The sequence below is a fragment of the Desmodus rotundus genome, chromosome 12 (assembly GCF_022682495.2).
Source record: "Desmodus rotundus isolate HL8 chromosome 12, HLdesRot8A.1, whole genome shotgun sequence".
Taxonomy (NCBI): Eukaryota; Metazoa; Chordata; class Mammalia; order Chiroptera; family Phyllostomidae; genus Desmodus; species Desmodus rotundus.
Window position 1 is genome coordinate 42,431,268 of NC_071398.1, and position 18,162 is coordinate 42,449,429.

At 54.8% G+C, this 18,162-nt stretch overlaps 1 protein-coding gene across 1 annotated transcript; it reads left to right on the forward strand.

The window, feature by feature from the left end:
- Nucleotides 1-15,133, forward strand: LOC112312859 (PVR cell adhesion molecule). The gene is made up of 8 exons (XM_053915155.2): nt 1-141; nt 2,994-3,359; nt 4,757-5,056; nt 5,595-5,712; nt 8,535-8,683; nt 9,522-9,635; nt 11,524-11,555; nt 12,055-15,133. The coding sequence occupies exons 1-8, from the start codon at nt 54-56 to the stop codon at nt 12,124-12,126; spliced, it is 1,239 nt and encodes a 412-aa protein (XP_053771130.1). The 5' UTR covers nt 1-53; the 3' UTR covers nt 12,127-15,133.
- Nucleotides 15,134-18,162: the final 3,029 nt, after the last annotated feature.

Sequence of the window (18,162 nt, forward strand, 5' to 3'; positions counted from 1 at the left end):
GGGGCTGGCCCGACCGGCAAGGGGGAGCTGTTCTCTCCCGGTTCTCTCCCACCATGGCCGGAGCTGCGCGGCCGCCGCTGCTGCTGTCGCTGCTGCTGCTGCCGACGCTGCTGCTGCTGTCGCGTTCCTGGGCGCCCGCCGGTGAGTTCCCGCAGTCCGCGGGCCCTGCTCCCTCTGTCCCTCCCCACCTGCCCCGGCACTCAGTCCCCCTTCATTCCAAGGGTTGGTAGATCCTAGGGACCAGAACCCTTCTCTGGCTCCCAGAAAGTGCCATTTTTCTGTTACGTAGGCAGGTTTCTCATTCCTGTTAAACGGTGACTCATTCTCCAGAAAACTCAGTGGAGGTCATTCATGGCCCTGCTCACCACGCCCAGACAGAGGTCTAATGGAGAACAGGGGGTCGGTCGGGGTCGGCCTCCTTCCGACCCCATGTCGGGCTGTAATGGCTTGGCCATTCATTCATTCTCCTTCCCCCCACCCCCCCAATCCTCACCCGAGGAGATGTCGTTATTGGTGGGGGTGGAGGTGGGGGTGGGGGAGAGTGAAAGAGAAACATCGATGTGAGAGAGAATCCCGACCAGGGATCAAATCTGCAACCTAGGGATGTGCCCTGACCAGGGATCAAACCCACAACCTTTTGGTGCAGGACACTCCAAACATCTGAGCCACCTGGCCAGGGCTAGGGATACAGCTCTGACATCAGACAGCCCTAGGTTCAAAACCTCTTTAGGCATTAATACCTGCGTGAGCTCAGGAGAGTTACCTAGGCTCTCTGCTCCCGTAAATTGTGTGGGGGTGGGGAATCCCACCTACCTGGTGAGCTCATGTTTAGGGAGGATGCTGAGCAACGTTGACTGAGCTCCAGACAAACGGACGGAAATGACCATTCATGAGGACAATAGCAATACTGAATGTAGACCCAGGGACGCCAGAGTCCCTCATCCCAGCACTTCTGAAAAGTTGATTCACAGAACATGAACGCTTCTCCCCAGAAAAGAGGGTGCCAAGGCTTGTGGAGTTCACGGAGAGCCACCTTACGGATGAGGAGACTGAGGCACAGAGAGGGGAAGTAACTCTCCCAAGGCACCCAGCAGGAAGTAGCCGAGCCAATGAGTAGTAAATGAAACAGTGGCCAGAGTCCCCTCTACTAGGGTGGGAGAGCCCAGGTGCCCCGGGGCCTGGGCGCAGGCCAGGCCAGGGTCTGAACCCTGGCTCTGCCCCTTGTTTGCTGGTAAGCCCAGGCACCAGGCTTGACCCTCAGAGGCTCACGTGCCCCCTCTGTCCAAGGTGATGAAAATACTAGCACATACCTCTTGGGGCCATGGAGAGAGTTGGAAGAGGCCACACTTCAGGGAACAGCTCAGTGCCTGGCTCCAGTGTGACCATTACGCAGGAACTCGCTGAAAGAAAGGCCCCTTCACCCAATTTCATCCTCATGGCAGCCTCGTTAAGGGGGAGATCCTGTCCTCTGGGGGAGGAGGTCACCAGAGAAGGAGACTCGCTCGGGCAGAGCTGCACAGCATGTCTGTGGTAGAGCTGGCATTCAAACCCAGACCAGCAGGCTCGCCACGCCACGGTCCCCTATGCCCAGACTGCGCCCTCCCCCCCCCCGCACGGCCCCCGTCCACTACCTCCCGGCTTCCTCTCCCTTGTCAAGGGTGATTGTAACATTCACCCTTCAGGGTGCTTGGCAGGCACTGCTAACCCCTTCACGTGGGTTTCATCACTGAGTCCTCCCAGCAACCCTAATTTAAGAGCACCCCCATTTTACCGATGGGGAAACTGAGGCTCAGAGGGGTGAAACCACCTGAACAGAGGGCCACATCGAGTGAGGAGCCGGACTGAGGTTCCGAGAACGTAACTCTTTCCCTTCCCGCCTTCTCCATTACCCTTGTTACTATGAGTAAAAATGCACCGCATTGTGTTTATTAGTGTCAGTGAGAGCTAACATGTGTTGAGGACCTATTATGTGCCGGGGCCGCTAGCAGAAAGATTTTGCTATGGAACCTGGTGGCTTAGAGGGGCTCTTACTGCAGATGGCCCAGGTTCAAATCCCACCTCTGCCACTTACCCTCTGTGTCGCCTGGAGCAAATGGCTCTGTACACAAGTTTCCCCCTCTATAAAACGGGCTGACAGTAGCACTTGCCTCAAGGAGCTCCTGAAGGACTGAATGCTGGGAGATGTGTGAAGTACTCAGACCAGCCTCTGATCTGTGTAAGTGACCTGTGAGTGTTCATTGTTGTTAGTCCCATTTCACAAAGTAGGGAAAAGAATCAGAGAGGTTAAGTAACCTGCCTGAAGCCTCACGGCGGAGATCGGAATGGATCCAAAAGCCTTGGGCTATAACTGCCTCCGTTTCTTGTGCCAGGATCCCCTACAAACATTCTCCCAGGCCCGGTCCACACAGAGCAATAATATAATAATAATAATACCACATTTCTTATAGATTCTAAGACCTAGAGTTTCCTCCCCTTCTTACTCCTCTAAATCAGAGATGCTCTGCACATTGACGCTGAGCCACCGGAAGGTGCATCTTAAAATCAATGACGTGGGGGGTATGAAAATGTCCTGGAACTTGGCAGCGGTGATGGTTACCCAACACCGTGAATGTAATTGATGCCACTAATTGTACACTTCAGGATGGCTTGAACTGCAAATTTAATCTTTTAACCGCTATTTTAAAAATCAGTGATGCTAAGATGGAGCAACTGGAGTAATAGAAAAAAAATACAGTAGTACTAGAAAAAAGACGGTAGTAATAGGAAAAAAATCGGTAGTACTAGCCCAGTGAAGCGGGGCCCACCCGGTCACAGACCCAATCCATTCTCTCGCACTCTCACCAGCGCCCGGATGGGGACTGGACGCCCCACACCCCCCAACACACACACACGAGTCTAGGCCCCAGGCGAGCGGCCTTCTAGGAGCCCCTCCCCATCCAGACCCAGATGCCCGGGTCTGACCCGCGCCCCGCCCCCAACCCGTTTCCCCGTAGAGGCAAGCACCCAGTCCTTCGAGGTGCGGGTGCTGCCCGAGGTGCGCGGCTTCCTGGACCACAACGCAGCGCTGCAGTGTAAGGTGCAGACACAGGAGGACGGCCTGCAGGTGACGCTGGTGACGTGGCAGCGGCAGGACTCCACGGGGCCCCCCCGCACCGTGGCTGTCTTCCACCCGACCCAGGGCAGCAGCTTCCCGGAGAGCGAGCGACTGGAGTTCGTGGCCGCCAGGCCCCACGAGAAGCTGCGGGACGCGTCACTGGCGGTGTCGGGGTTGCGCGCCGAGGATGAGGCGAACTACACCTGCCACATCGCCACGTTCCCGCACGGCAGCAAGAGCGCCCGCACCTGGCTGCGTGTGCTGGGTGAGCCGGGAGGAAGGGGACGAAAAGGGGGGGGCGGGTAAGCAGAGTGGAAAAGGCCCGGGAGGGAGCGCTGCCCTCCAGAGCAGAGATCCTGCGGGGACAAGAGTAGGGGGAGCCTGCGAAGCGGAGGACTGGATTTGTAGGCCACAGTAGTGGCTTGGGCAAGTGTTTTCCGAGTGCTGTCCTCAGCAAGCTGCCCACAGGGTCCCGGGAGGTTATCCAGGTGACCCGCTTAGAACAGAGGTCCATGTGAGCCCCCGATAGCTGCCAGCTGTTGTCACTCCAGAGGTCTTGGAAGGGGTTGTTGAAAGGCCTGGCTGGACGGAAAGGGGCTCCGTCACCCAGCCGGGGAGCTGCTTCACCAGCGGGACCGCAGCGCCCTCTAGCGTTGTCCTGGAATCACTGGTTCACTTTCTTGAGCACCGGGAAGAAGAGGGCAGGTCCTCCTCTTCTTGGAAACAGAGTTGAGAAGTCTCTGCCTCGGTTTCCTCTGTGAAATGGATATGGCTGTGAGGATGAATAAGGGCTGACCTTTATTTTTCACTTATGTGCCAGGGACTGTTCCAGGTTTTGCCAGAGTGACTCATGCCAGGGCAAGTGCTTGGAGCAGGGCCAGGCACCCAGCCCCGGAGCAAAGAGCTCTGGTCATTTCGGCAAACCTGGGGCTTCAGGTCTTACGGTTTAGGAAGGGGGTAAAACAAAACCACCAGTGAGTCAAATTAAAGAGAAACCTTCAGTCAGTAATGACCCCGGAGAGTGATGGGGAGGGACTGAGTGAAGCCCCAGGTTTGGGAATAACCAGAAAGGTGACTAAGAGACACACCTAGAGCGCAGGGCCTGTCTGCCACTCTCAGCCTGGAGCCAGGCACTCCCCCTCTTAACCGCCTCAGCCCTCCTTTCCTCCACAAAGCCCTCCATGGCCACCCCCACCCAGGCACCCCTCTGGGCTCCCTACCTCAGCCTCGGCCACGGAGGGTCGTCACTACCTGAGGAAGTGTCTGTTTTCCCTTTGGACAGGACAACCCATGGAGGCAGGGGTGGGGCTGTCTCGGTCATTGCAGAGTCCCCATCACTGCCCATCCCAGGGCCAGGCCATGTCTTCAATGGCCGATAATAATAACATTTACTGAGCACTTATTATGTGCCAAGTACCACTGTTAGAGCTTTGCCTGCGTATTCTCATTGCCTGTGGTCCTGTCTTTATCCCCGGTTGACAGACAAGGAAACTGAGGCACAGACTTGCCCAAGGCCCCCCCGAGTGCGCAGGGCCAGAGCTGGGACCTGAACCTGGCTGTCCTACATCCATGATTAGCCACCTTCCTCTGCTGCCGACATGTTTGTCATTAATCAATGATTGCAGGTGAGGGGTGACCTGTCCCTTTTGCTCCTCTCCCCAGCTGAGCCCCAGAACAAGGCCGAGATCCAGGAGGTCCCGCTCAGCCCGCTGGGCCAGGAGCCTGTGCCTGTGGCCCGCTGCATCTCCATGGCAGGTCGCCCACCTGCCCGAATCTCCTGGTCCTTGGGCGAGGAGGTCAATGAGAGCCAGGAGCCGGGACCCGTGCCCGGCACATTCAACGTTACCAGCCTCTTAACCTTAACACCCTCGAGCCAGGTGGACGGCAGAAATGTCACCTGCACAGTGGAGCACGAGACCTTGGAGAAGCCCGTCCTGCTGTCTGTGACCCTCAGTGTGCCCTGTGAGTGTGCCTGCGTGTGAGCAAGTGTGGGAACCACCGCCCACAAGCAACACGCTTCTTCATTAACTACACCAACTTCTTAGGCCACAGTCCACACTGCTCCCCCCGTGGTCTACCCTGACTCCTGGGCCACTGTCTACACTGAGACCCACCCTGTCTACACCGGCCCCTGGAGCACAGTCTCTGCATACTGCCTCTGCCTGCTCCCTGGGCGGCTGCATGCACTGACCTTGCCCGAATGCCACACTGCTTCACCCATTGTCTGCTGTCTACACTGCCTTACCCTCGTCTACACTGGCTCCTCTAGGCCACACGTAGCACTGCCCCTGCTGTCCCCAGTCACCTAGGCCACCGGCTGTCGGGAGCTGTGGGCCCTGTGCCGTCTAGACCCATTGCCCCAGACTTCTCACAGGCCTCTCCATCCGGAGCTGTTCCCCAAACCCGCTGAGGCTTTTTCCTGTTCCGGCGTGAATCTCACAGGTCCTCAGCCCCCTCTGAAGGCTCCCTGTCTCTGAGTTTGCGTGTCTGTCTCCCCCAGACCCCCCGGAGGTCTCCATCTCCGGCTATGACGACAACTGGTACCGTGGCCGCAGTGAGGCCACCCTGAACTGTGACGTCCGCAGCAACCCCCAGCCCACAGGCTATGACTGGCACACGTGAGTCCTGGGCGGGCCCAGACTTGGGGTCTGAGGGAGGAGAAGATGCAGGAAAGTAAAAAGAGAAAAGTCGGCAGGGCCCTGGCTGGTGTGGCTCAGTGGATTCAGTGCTGGCCTGCGAATCAAAGGGTTGCCGGTTCAATTCCCAGTCAGGGCACACACCTGGGTTGCAGGCAGGGTCCCCGGTTGGGGGTGTGTGAGAGGCAACCGCACATGGATGTTTCTCTTCCTCTCTTTCTCCCTTCCTTCCCCTCTGTCTAAAAATAAATAAATAAAACCTTTAAAAAAGAAAAAAGTCAACTTGGGACCCTGAGAAATTTTCTGAGTCGCTTGCTCAGAGTTTTATGAGGGGTTAGTTCAGGTTCCCTGACACACCTGCTCTTTTATTTGTAGGTTTTCCCTATTTTTTAATTTGTTTTTTTTTTTTTTAATTTTTAGAAAGAGGGAAAGGGAGGGAGAAAGACAGGGAGAGAAACATTGACCAGTTGCCTCTCAATTCTGCAATGTAGGCATGTGCCCTGACCGGGAATTGAACCAGCGACCTTTCGCTTTGTGGGACGAGACTCAACCAACTTAGCCACATCGAGGCTACCCCTGCTCTTTATGGCATGCCCGCTGTGTGGCCAGTACTTTACTCACCCCGTGGGATCCTCAAATTCTAGCGCATCCCTGCGTTAAAGATCAGCTGGGCCCCAACAGGTGCCATCCTTTGCCAAGGTCACACAGCCATGAGGGTGCAGAGGTGGCCCTACAATGGGCACCTGACTCCAAACGCAATCCTCTAACTTCTGGGCTGTGCCACCTCCCCAGTCACCTCGTGCAGCCTGCGCAGTCATCTCTGAGGGAGTAAACACTGTCCCTCCTCCCTGGGTGAGCAAATTGAGGCGCGGGGCAAACAGAAGTTAGCCTCAAATTCATACCAGCACTGGAGTTAAGGGTGGCGGAAGCAAAACGCAAAGGGGAAAACTGTATGCCATCATTTCTATTGGGCTTTTATCCTTATTCCAAAAATAACATGATACCATTGTGGAAACTTTAGACAATTGTGACCAAAACGGAACGTTGCACCTATAGTAAAAGCCACTTCCAGAAATATCCACTGTCGCCTCTTGTCGTACACCTTTCCTGCCTTCTTTTCCTTTACATTTCTAAACAAAACTGCCGTCGATGCAATTTTAAACTTTTCTTCTACCTTGTGAACACCTTTCTACATCAAAGCACATAGATCCACATCCCTGTCTGCACAAAATTTTATGAGGAAAATTTACTTTTTCTTTTGTTTTTTTAAGATTTTATTTATTTATTTTTAGAGAGGGGAAAGGAAGGTGAAAGACAAAGAAAGAAACATCAATGTGTGGTTGCCTCTCACGTGCCCCCTACTGGGCACCTGGCCTGCAACCCAGGCCTGTGCCCTGACTGGGAATCGAACCTGCGACCCTTTCGTTTGCAGGCCTGTGCTCAATCCACTGAGCCACACCAGCCAGGGCTTTATGAGGAAGATTTTCAACATACAGAGAACTTGTAAGAATTTCCCAGTGAACATTAAAAACCCACCACGTGGCTTCTTCCACTGACAGACATTTCACCACGTTTGTTGTTTTGCCCATCAGTCCATCCCTCTCTCCATCCACCCGTCAGTCCTTATCTTCTACGCATGTCAAAACGCCCAGAGCCCCTGTTTAGTGCTGCTGGGCTTCCCTCTGTGTGCATGACAGCAATGATTTCACCAACCCTGAGCGTGGGAGGCAGACATTCTCTCGCGTTTTCATCTCTGCAAATGCTGAGGTGGTAACCATCCTGGTCTGCCCACCTCTGTGGAAGCCACAGTCGATGATTCTTAATCATCTGCCAGAGGACTTGCCGGTCAGAGGCTTCCCACTGCTGTTGACAGACGCCACTTTCTGGCCCTGCCACAAGCCATGCAGCTCCAGCTCTGCAGGTGCCCAAGTCTCCATGCCTGTCTGTCCTCTGTCCACTAAACCAGTGTGTCTCGGCTGCTAACTGTGTGCCAGATGCTATTTCCTGACACACCTTGGTAAATAAAGCAGACCAGATTCCCTTCGCTCGTGGAGCTTCCTTTCCAGTGGGGAGAGGAATAATCAGATAGCTTGGTAAACTACGTAACGCCATGGAAAAGAGGAAGCAGAGAAGGGGGATGAGGAAGGGGCCACTGAAGTTGAAATAGGGTGGCCAAGGAAGGTGTCGCTAAGGTGACGTGTGAGGGAGGTGAGGGTGAGCTGTGCGGGTACCTGGGGGAAGAGCATTCCAGGCAGAGGGAACAGCACATGCAAAGACTGAGGTGGGAGCGTAGCTGGGGTGTTCGAGAATCAGCAAGGAGAGAGTAACAGATAATCGGTGCTGGCTTGTACAGGACCTGTGGCCGTGATAAGGACTTTGGGTTTACTCTGAGTGAAGTGGGAGCCGTGGGAGGGTTATGAGCTGACTTAGTGCAAACAAGGCTGCACAGGCTGCTGAGTGGGGGACAGACTGGAGTGGGGGGCAGGGGTGGAAGTGGGGAGCCCAGTGAGAAGGTGGCCACAGCGGCCCAGGAGTAGGGACATCAGACCAGCCTGGTGGCAGGGGAGGCTTTAAGGAGTGGCCGGACTCTGGATGGATTTTGAAGGCGGGGCAGACAGGAGCTGCTGATAGGCTGGGTGTGGGTGTGAGCGAGAGAGAGCGGGAGAGTTTCAGGGCTGTTCTCAACTTACATCCCAGATGGCGGGAGGGTGTCCGCACTCCTGGCGTGCCGCGAGTGCCCAGTCACCTGCCTGCCACCCAGGCCTCCCACAGAGGCCACTTCCTTACCCAGCTGTCTCTCTCAGGGCCACGGGTCCCCTGCCACCCTCTGCTGTCGCCCAGGGCCCCCAGCTCCTGATCCGTTCCGTGGACGAGTCCATCAACACGACTTTCATCTGCCGTGCCACCAATGCCCTAGGGACAGGCGAGGCAGAGCAGACTGTCCTGGTCAGAGGTGAGGAGGCCCCTGGGTGGGGAGAACAGGCACCAAAGGAGGCACCTGGGTGAGGGAGTCCCTAGGCCGCAGGACCGCTCTCTGACTTCCATCCTTCCCCTGCCCCCTCGCAAAAGGACCAACAGGGTCGGCTTTACTTTCTGTTGGCCCATCATCTGTGCCATTGGCCCCATTGCACAGCTGCCCGGGTACCCCCTCTGCAAACCCAGGCTGGGGCCTATGTGCAGAGCCTCTTCCCCTGGCACCCAGAAAGGCCTGTCCGGATGTGTTAGGCAGAACTCTATCCGTTGCAATGGATAGAAGTACAACTCAAAATAGCCCAAGCAAAAGGGGGGGCTGTACTGAACATGTACCTGAAGTTATAATTAAATCCAGGTGCTCCAGCTGTGTCATCCAGGAGCTTTTCTTTACCTCTCTTGTCTCTGTTTTTCTCTCTGCTGGTTTTATTCTCAGGCAGATGCTCTGCTCAGAGAGGCAAGTTGGCCCTCAACAGCGACAGGCTGACATCCTAATAGTGTAGCACTCCCAGTGCAAAAGATTCACCACTTTCAGCAGCTCTAGCCAAAGTCCCAGGGCTGGCTCTCATTGGCTCAACTTAGGTCATAGCCAGCCTATGAACCAATCACAGCAACCAGACAGAATGGACTGCTCTGATTGGCCAGGCCTAGGTCAAAGTCCCATCTTAGGAAGCAGAGGGTGGGGCTGAGTCTACCTGAACCATATACTGAGGAGGAGGCAGAGTGGTAACTTCCAAAAGGAATAAGGGATGATATTTACAGGGCAGGTCAAAACCCAAAAATCTCTGAACCTAAATCCCTGCTTCCTTCTTCCCTTCCAGGAGAAGCTCCCAGAGATCAGTCCTCTGGGATCATCACCCTGGTTGTAGTCCTGGTCCCAGTCCTCGTTGCGGTTTGTGTGGGGCTCCCGATTTATTTCCTGCGCAGACGCTCCTGTGAGTCCCCTTCTCTTTGACACATCCCCTGCCTGTGTGCCATGAGTGAGTCACTGCAGCCGCCATGACTGAGGGCCTATCGTGCTAAGCCCTTCCCATGGCAGCCTGTCCCCTCACCCTCACCCTGATACCATGAGGTTCCGCCATTTTACAGGCAGGGACACTCCCATCAGGAAGTCTTGGTCGCTGGATCATTGATTTGCTTGACAAATATTGAGGGACCTAGGGCAGATCCTGCAGGGCCTCGAAGGCCACAGTAAGGACTTTGGCTTTTAATCCGGTGACACAGGATGGATGGAGGACGGACTAGGACTTAACTGCTACCCCCCACTTCTCCCCCCACGCCAGCTTTCCTCCATCTGTCTTGCTCAGGAGTGACACCCCAACTGCTCTCACGGAAAGAGGGGAGGGTGGCAGGAAGTGACACCCCGAACCCCGGCTCTAAGCGGCCCTGATGGTCTCTCATCTCATCTCAAGACCCGGGTGCAGCCTGTTTCCCTGCCGGAAGCACCCTCCATGTGGCTCCTTCCGGCAAAGTCCTATAGCTAATTTTTAGGATCTTATTTGTTTTTAGAGAGAGGGGAAGGGAGGGAGAAAGAAAGGGAGAGAAACATCAATGTATAGTTGCCTCTTGCATGCCCCTTACTGGGGACCTAGCCCAGGCATGTGCCCTGAGTGGGAATTGAACCAGGGACCCTTTGGTTCTCAGGCCGGTGCTCAGTCCACCGAGCCACATCAGCCAGGGCTCCTTCGGCTAATTCTATCAAAAGAGCTACAGCTTGCCAAGCCCTTCCTACATGCCAGGCACTGTCTGGGCACAGCCCCCTCGAGTGCGCACAAAGCCCCTGCAGAGTGAGGGCTCCTGCGAGCCCCACTTCACAGAGGAGGAAACGTCACCTGCCAACCAGCACACAGCTTGACAGACAGAAGCAGAAGGCAGTTCTCTTGGCTATAGAGCTTTTGCCCTCGCCCACTAAACAAAACTCCCCCCTCACATCCCAGCCAGGGGTCCCCTCCTCCAGGAAGCCCTCCCTGATCCTCCAGAATGATCCAAGCATCTGCTCTGGGCTCCCTCACCCATGCCTTGCTGACTCTGGGACATCACTCTGTGGTGACTTGTCTGTCTCTCCAGTGGACTGAGAGCCCCAGTAGGGCAGAGCTAGAACTGCCACAGTCACAGCTATGTCCCCAGCACCACCTGCCACCAGACCAGGCACAAAGGGGGCATTTGAGGAGGTGTCTCCAGAGCCGGACTGCCTGCATCTGGGCCCTCACTCTACTGCTTTACCCATGGTGTTGCCAAGGGCAGGTGACTCAGTTTCCTCATCTGTGAAATGGGAGTCACTGTACCCTAATCCAGGTAAAGCCATGAGCACAACATTTGGCGCACTGTAAGCCACACACTGGGTAGCTAAGCTCTGATTAGTGCTGCTACTATTACTATTATTATTCATGTAAACTCATGAGAACAGGCCTCATGGGCTGTTTTGTTCACAGTTATAGCCCCAGCTCCCAGAATGCACCTGGCACAACGTAGACATTTACTATTTGCTAAATAAATCTCTGTCTCATGGTTGAGGACAGTGAGGCTCAGAGAGGTTAAGTCATTTGCCCAAGGTCACACAGCTCCTGAAGGACAGGGCTGGGATTTGAACCCTTCCATCTGGTCCCAGACCCATACTCAAAAAGTATTTATTTATACTTAATAACTGGAGGAAGAACCTATCCCATTCCTGTTCTACAAATGTGTGAACCGCTCTGGGAGGAGGCACCCCCATGTCAACAGCAGAGCTGGTCTTAGCATTCAGTGTCCCTGCCACCCACCTGTGTCATCTTCCTGTGCTTCCCACATGGTCATTCATCCCTGACAACTTCTCCTGTTTCCCAGGTCGGAACCAACGCAGCCCCTCCAATAACAATGTAAGTGTGGTGATGGAGTGGAGGGTGTGTGGGCGGGGGGGGGGGGGGGGGGGCCTGTCATTCCTGCATGAGCCACAGACTAATCGCTATGGGCTTCCCCAAAGAGGGGACAGACACACAGACATGTCTGGGTGCCCACGGCCTTGCCCAGAAGCCAGCATGGCCTCAGGAGCTGGGTCCTGGATCTTTTCTGGAGATGCCCTGAGCAGCCAGCCGTCCCCGGCCCTTCCTGCCGGGCAGAAGCTCCTGGAAGGTTTGCTGAGATGCAGGTTCCTGGGGCTCAGTCCCTGAGAGCCTGGTCTGCCGGGTCTGTGCTGGGGCCTGGGATCTGCGTTGGCGTTGGCGCCCCTTCCCTGCAGTCACGTTGCACCTAAAAGTGTGGCCCAGCTCCCAGGGAGGGGGAGGGGAGGGCAGCCCTGCAGCTCCGCAGGAGGGCTTCAGAGGGAAGACTTTCGTCTGAAAGGGCCCTGAGGCTAAAGTTTGAATGTCCTTCTTCTAGAATGTCTCCTATTTCGTTGTCAACTCTGAGGCCAGCTCTCCCCAGGACCTGCAGGCAGATGGCACAAGGTGACAGCTTTCGGACTGAATGGAGGGAGACTTCAGCAGGTGAGGACAAGGCCTTGCAGGCAGCTGGACCCCGTCACAATGGGTGAAGTTTCTCTCCAAAGACACAGACCTCAAGATGCCCCTCTATGTTGCCAGGCAGTGGGCGGGCGTCTGTTCAGAGACCCGCCCGCCTCAGGTTCAGCGTATTCTGACTCCCAGAACTCAGGATTGGTGTCACGCTCCAGGTCACGGTGCGGTGAAAAGGCAGTGAGGTTCGTGTCAGCGCTGCCCCGCACTGCCCCACCCCCCCGCCATTGTTCACTCCCGAGGGAGCCGCAGGATAGCACTTTCTTCTCCCAGGAACCACGGGTGACAGCATACAGGGCTCCGCCAGCAGGGCAAACTCAGCCCAGGCTTGGCTTCCAGAGTTTCTGTTGGGGGTCAGTCAGGTAGATGCGGCTGACCTTAGTCTCAAGCACGTCCGTAGGTCAAGCCAGTACCAGGGCCAGGGGCCACCATAAATCACTAGCCTAGGCTGTCCTCAGGGAAACAAGGACTACTCTCAGCCAGGACACTGCAAGAGCTCAGAGGTTATCTCCTGTGATAAAAGGTCAAATCTCTCTCTGGGCAAGACTAACCTTTTCCTGCACTGCGGGGTCACCCACCGGGTCACACTGGATGTTCCAACTGCTGGAGAATTTTGATGAGAATTTTACCTTTGGCCTTGAGCTTCCGAATCTCCATGTCAGTCAAATTTCTGTGGTTCCAAGAAACAGCCACTACTCCTGTCACCAGAAGAGAGCCAGAGGCTGGAGCGCAGCTGCCTGGGGCTGTCCAAGGAGCAGGAAGAACTGGTGGATGTGAACTTGGAGGTTATCGGCTCCAGGCACCTTCTTCAGGGGGAGCATCTGCCGCCAGCGGGCTGGCATTGACAGGACCCCGGGGCAGGGGTGCCGGTTACCCACTAAGGAAAGCTGATGTCGTTCCCAAAAGGTGGAGGAAGAGGTGCCGGGGGAGCCGCTGCCCCGGACACGCACCCCCAGACCAGGAGGCAGAGCTGCTCAGCCTGTTATGTTCATTTTAAAACAGTCTGTGATCGTCAGAATTCCTCTTAGAGCGACAGCTGTGTGCTGGGGAATAGACCTCAGGGAGGTGAGACCCTGGGCCACGACGCTGAACCGGGGAGCGAGGTGTGAGCTGCTCTGCAGGAGAAACTGGGGAGGATTGGGGATCTGCTCTGGGCGGAGATGGGAGAGCGCAGAACAGAGAAGGACCCAGCAGGCTGGTAAGGGCGAGGGGCCCAGGGGGTGGCCAGGCCAGTGGAACTCCACAGTGTCGGAGGACAAGGGAAAGACTGACCACCTTGCTGCCCTGCAAACCCCTTGTCCGTCCCCAGTCCCCAAGCAGTGGGCTGTCACCATGTGGGATGGAACCAGAGAGATGGAAGCAAGACCCTGAATCAAGAAGGTCACAAGGTGGACACGAGTCCCCAGGGTTCTCAGACATCATGCAGAGAGCTCGTCTGATTCCTATTTATTTATTTATTTATTTTTAGAAAGAGGGAGTAGGAGGGAGAAGGAAGGAGAGAGAGGTGAAATGAGAAAGAAACAATGATTGGCTGCCTTCCCTATGCGCCCTGACTGGGGGCGGAGCCTGTGACCCAGGCCGGGAATGAAACCGGCCTCCTTGCAGTTAGTGGGAGGAAGCCCAACCAACCTGAGCCACAACGGCCGGAGCTCTTCTTAGTTTTTCAAACTAGGTAACACATGGACATCCGCAAATCTAGTCATACAAAGACGGCAGGGTTCCCCTCTGCGCCTTGGGCAACTGGCTCCTCCCTGAGGACGGATCCTTCCCTGGCCTGCGTGCCTGGGCGTACAGCCTGCGGGCTCAGCCTTTCCCCCTGACTCTCTCCCAGGTTAGGGAGAGGACGCTGCTTCCCTCTCTCCCCTACAAGGGCCCTGTGAGCTCTCTGGGCCCATCCAGCTCAACCAGGATACGCTCCCCACACAAGGCCCTTCACGCCGTCACATCTGCAAAGTCTGCTGCTGTAAGAGAACATGTTCGGAGTTTCCTGGAATGGGGACCCGGATGGCTTTGGGGGCCCATCATTCTGTTGCCACCCACCCAGGGCCCCTGCCCCACTGCAGCTGAGCATGGCGCCACCTCCTGGTGAGTTTAGGCACAGACAACAGTGTGTGCTGTTTGTGCCCGCCAGGTAACATCTCACACTCCGCCAGACACCTTGGTTCCGTCACTGAAGGCTCCTGGAAGGTCGGAGGGTGTCTTTCAGCCCTTTCGCAGCAGCCACGAGGACATTTTTCTACAAGGCCCCCAGGGACGGGCGTTCATACCGTTTCTGCCCTTTCACAATTACAGTGACGCGGTAACTATCACTTAGCATGGGTGTGGGGACACACTCTGGAGGCGCGATTGCTGAGTCGAAGAGGACGGCCCTTGTCGTGGTAGATGTTGACAGACGGTGTCCCACGGGAGTGGAACTGATCAACCTCTGTTCCCACCAGCAATGGATGTGACGGCCTGTGTTTGGGGGAAGGAATTGTGGGTCCCACAGCACCGGGGTGCCCCAGAATTTGGGTTTAGGTGTTGCACGGCTTCATATAAGACTGAGAAAACCACAATTATCTGCATCAGAGGGTGGAAGGGAGAGGCTGGAACAGCACCCCACCCCTGCACTGTTCTGCACAGAGTAAGTGGGGGTGGGGTTCATGCAGACATCAGCCCACTTCACGTTGCTGTGAGGTCCCAGAAGCTTCTGTGTTGAGGATTGCTCTGGGTGATTGCCTGTGCTACTGAAATCTAACTTATTAAAAAACAGCATTGCCCCAGCCGGAGTGGCTCAGTCAGTTGGAGTGTCATTCCACAACCTTTTGGCCATGGGTTCGATTCCCAGTCAGGGCGCATACCTAGGTTGCGAGTCCAATCACCGCCCCCCCCCCTCCATCCTGGGCATGAACAGGAGGCAACCAATTCATGTTTCTTTCCCTCTCACCTTTCCTCTGTCTCTAAAAGCGGTGAAAAACTGTCCTCAGGTGAAGATTAAGTAAATTAGAAAACCTGTGAGGTGACCTGAGCATCCCACCCTATGTAGAAACCCAAAACCATCAAATACCCAAATAAACGCACGTACGCAAATGCCCGGAGCCGCACTCTGCACAACAGTCGACACTTAGAGGCAGCCCCAGGAGGTCAGGGGCTCAATGGACGAACAAAAGGTGCTCCAGCCGTAGAACGCAACACTGTGCTACCGTAAAAAAGGAAACACTGACCCACGCTACGACTCTGGTGGGCCTTGAGAACATCACGCTGAGTGAAAGAAGCTGGACACAAAAAAACACGTATTGTGGAATTCCGTCTACCTGAAATGTCCAATACAGGCAAATCCACAGAAACAGAAAAGAGGGTTCACGGTCGCCAGGGCCTGGGGGCAGGGGGACAGGGCTGCGGAACGGGGGCGAGGTTTCCTTTGGGCGAGAGAGAACGTGTTGCAGAAATAGACAGTGGGGGCGGCTGAATGTGCCAAGTGCCGCTGAACTGTGTGCTTTAAAATGGTTACAATTCTGTTTGGTCTGTGTTTTACCACAATAAAAAAAAAAAACTTAAAGTTCTTACAGAAAATGTTTTCATTTCCTCACTCTTACTGGCAGAATTTGGAGAACCCAACTAAATTCATGATGGGAAGCATGGGTGAACTGTTGAAGAACAGAGAATATTCTAACTGGTGAAGAAATACATCATACAATGACACATCGGTGCATGATAAGGCAGACTTCATTCCAGGGGGGCCTGGGGACCACCGCGACGGGAGGCTGCAGGGAGATCGGACTCAACTCCAAGTGCAGCATGGGCCAGTGGGGGTGTGTAGCCTAGCAGCAGGAGGGGGGTCAGTGGATGGAAATCGCTGAGAGGAAACATCTAGGGTGAGGAAGGATTCTGGGTAAAGCCGCCTAATAGGATCCGGCTGAAGGCAGGTGAGGGTGATCAGACATCACCTGGGGATGGAAGATGAGGTACCTGCTCACATATCAAGGGTGGGAAGTTCCAGTTAAACTGATTTAGGAGGGTTCTTGCTAAAATTTGAACAATGCAGAGATGAACATAGGAGTCCAAAAGTCAGAGCAGAGTTCGAAATCATTGACTGAGTAGAGATCAGTCAATGAGAGAATCTTTGTCAGGCTGTAAAAATGCAGTGATCAGGCCCTGGCTGGTGCAGCTCAGTGGACTGAGCACAAGCTGTGAACCAAAGGCTCACCGGTTCGATTCCCAGTCAGGGCAAATGCCTGGGTTGCGGGCCAGGTCCCCAGTAGGGGGCGCAATGTGTGGAGAGGCAACCACACATTGATGTTTCTCTCTCTTCCTCCCTTCCCTGTCTCTAAAAATAAATAATTTTTTTAATGTGATGATTAGGATGTCCAGGCTGGGATTTAAAACAAGAAACTGGGTCGTCTATTCCACCCCAGGCACCATGTGTGGAATTCAGCTCTGCGTCTCTGCTCTTTGTTGTTTCCCTCCACTTATTGGCATCATCCTCAGGCTGGTGCTAATGTGGCTGCTGCGTTCTGGGTATCGCAGCCAGATCTGGACTCGGAGAAGCATCCCACCCCATCCTGGGTGAGCTTCCCCAGCAGCCTCCCCTTAGATCTCATTGGCCAGGCCTGCCCACCATCCAACCAATCCCTGGCCAGAAGCATGGGATGGCCTGGGAAGCTTGAACCAATCAGTATCTGCCCTCTGGAGCTGGGGAGCTGTCAGGCTGTAAAAATGCAGTGATCAGGCCCTGGCTGGTGCAGCTCAGTGGATTGAGCACAACGGGATGAAGGCTGCAGGACAGGAGCTAGAAGCCTGGGCATCTGCTATTAGCAGTGTCTCTCTCTCTCTCTCTCTCTCTCTCTCTCTCTCTCTCTCTCTGAATTTTACTCTCTTTTTTGAGTCTCTACTGTCTAAATTGCTGTAACAAACCAACTCCTTTTTAAAGCATGCAAATGGAATCAAAGTTATTATTGAGAGAGAAATTCAGCAACTGGAACATCCAGAGTCACTGGCTTTATGCACTGCCTGGCGTTGCTTACAATGGCAATAGCACCGCATTGGAGCCTGTGGTTGTTCAGAAACCGGGACACCCCAAGGCCACATCACCCTCTAGGTGGTTCAGAGTCGAGATTTCTCTCTCACTCCAACCTGGGGACTCTGAAAGATGCCATCACCTCCCACAACCTGATGTGTGCCAAGGACACACACACACATACACACACACACACCAACTTGGTGTTCTCTCTCCCTGCAAACCCAGAAATTTCACCTAGCACTGTCCCGCCTTCCCGCCCCCGCCCCCATTCCTAGACCAGCGCTGTTCGAGAGAACCCTCTGCAATGATGATGGAAATGTTCTAGATCAAGGGTCTCCAAATCCCGGGCCACGGACAGGAACAGTCTGTGGCCTGTTAGCAACCGGGCTGCACAGCAGGAGGTGAGTGGTAGGCCAATGATCAAAGCTCCATCCCACCCCCTGCAAACCCTGGTCCGTGGAAAAGTCATCTTCCCTGAAAACGGCCGTTGGTGCCCAAAAGGTTGGGGACCACTGTTCTACATCTTCTCTGTCTAATGTCATAGCCACGAGTCACGAGGGGCTATTGACCACTTGAAAGTGGCTGGTTTGGGGGAACTAACTTTTTTAAGGCATTAAACTTTAATTAACTTCAGTGTATATTTCAACAGCCATATGTAGCTAGTGGCCACGGTATTGGCCCAACCCTGGACCCTTCATCATCCAGACTCTGTCCCAACAGAGCTCAAAACTATAAGCAACCCCTCCCACTTCTCCAGCCACACACACCCACTGGTCCAGGATTCTGCAGCTTCCTCAAAGCATCTCCACGGTGTGTAGCCATGTGCTTCTGCTCAGTTGTGCTGTTTACACTCACCTCACTCCACCTGGTACACCTCACCCCACCCCATTATCTGCCTCATTCCTACTCCTACTCCAAATATCAGCTGTCCCTTCCTCCAGGAAGCCCTTCCTGCCCATCAAGCTGAGTAAAGCA

What these genes read in the sequence shown, in the direction of transcription:
- LOC112312859 (XM_053915155.2), top strand. Translation starts at nt 54, where the DNA reads ATGGCCGGAGCTGCGCGGCCGCCGCTGCTGCTGTCGCTGCTGCTGCTG. An exon ending in GCGTTCCTGGGCGCCCGCCG is followed by an intron (nt 142 to 2,993) that starts GTGAGTTCCCGC and finishes GTTTCCCCGTAG; the next exon opens with AGGCAAGCACCCAGTCCTTC. An exon ending in CACCTGGCTGCGTGTGCTGG is followed by an intron (nt 3,360 to 4,756) that starts GTGAGCCGGGAG and finishes TCCTCTCCCCAG; the next exon opens with CTGAGCCCCAGAACAAGGCC.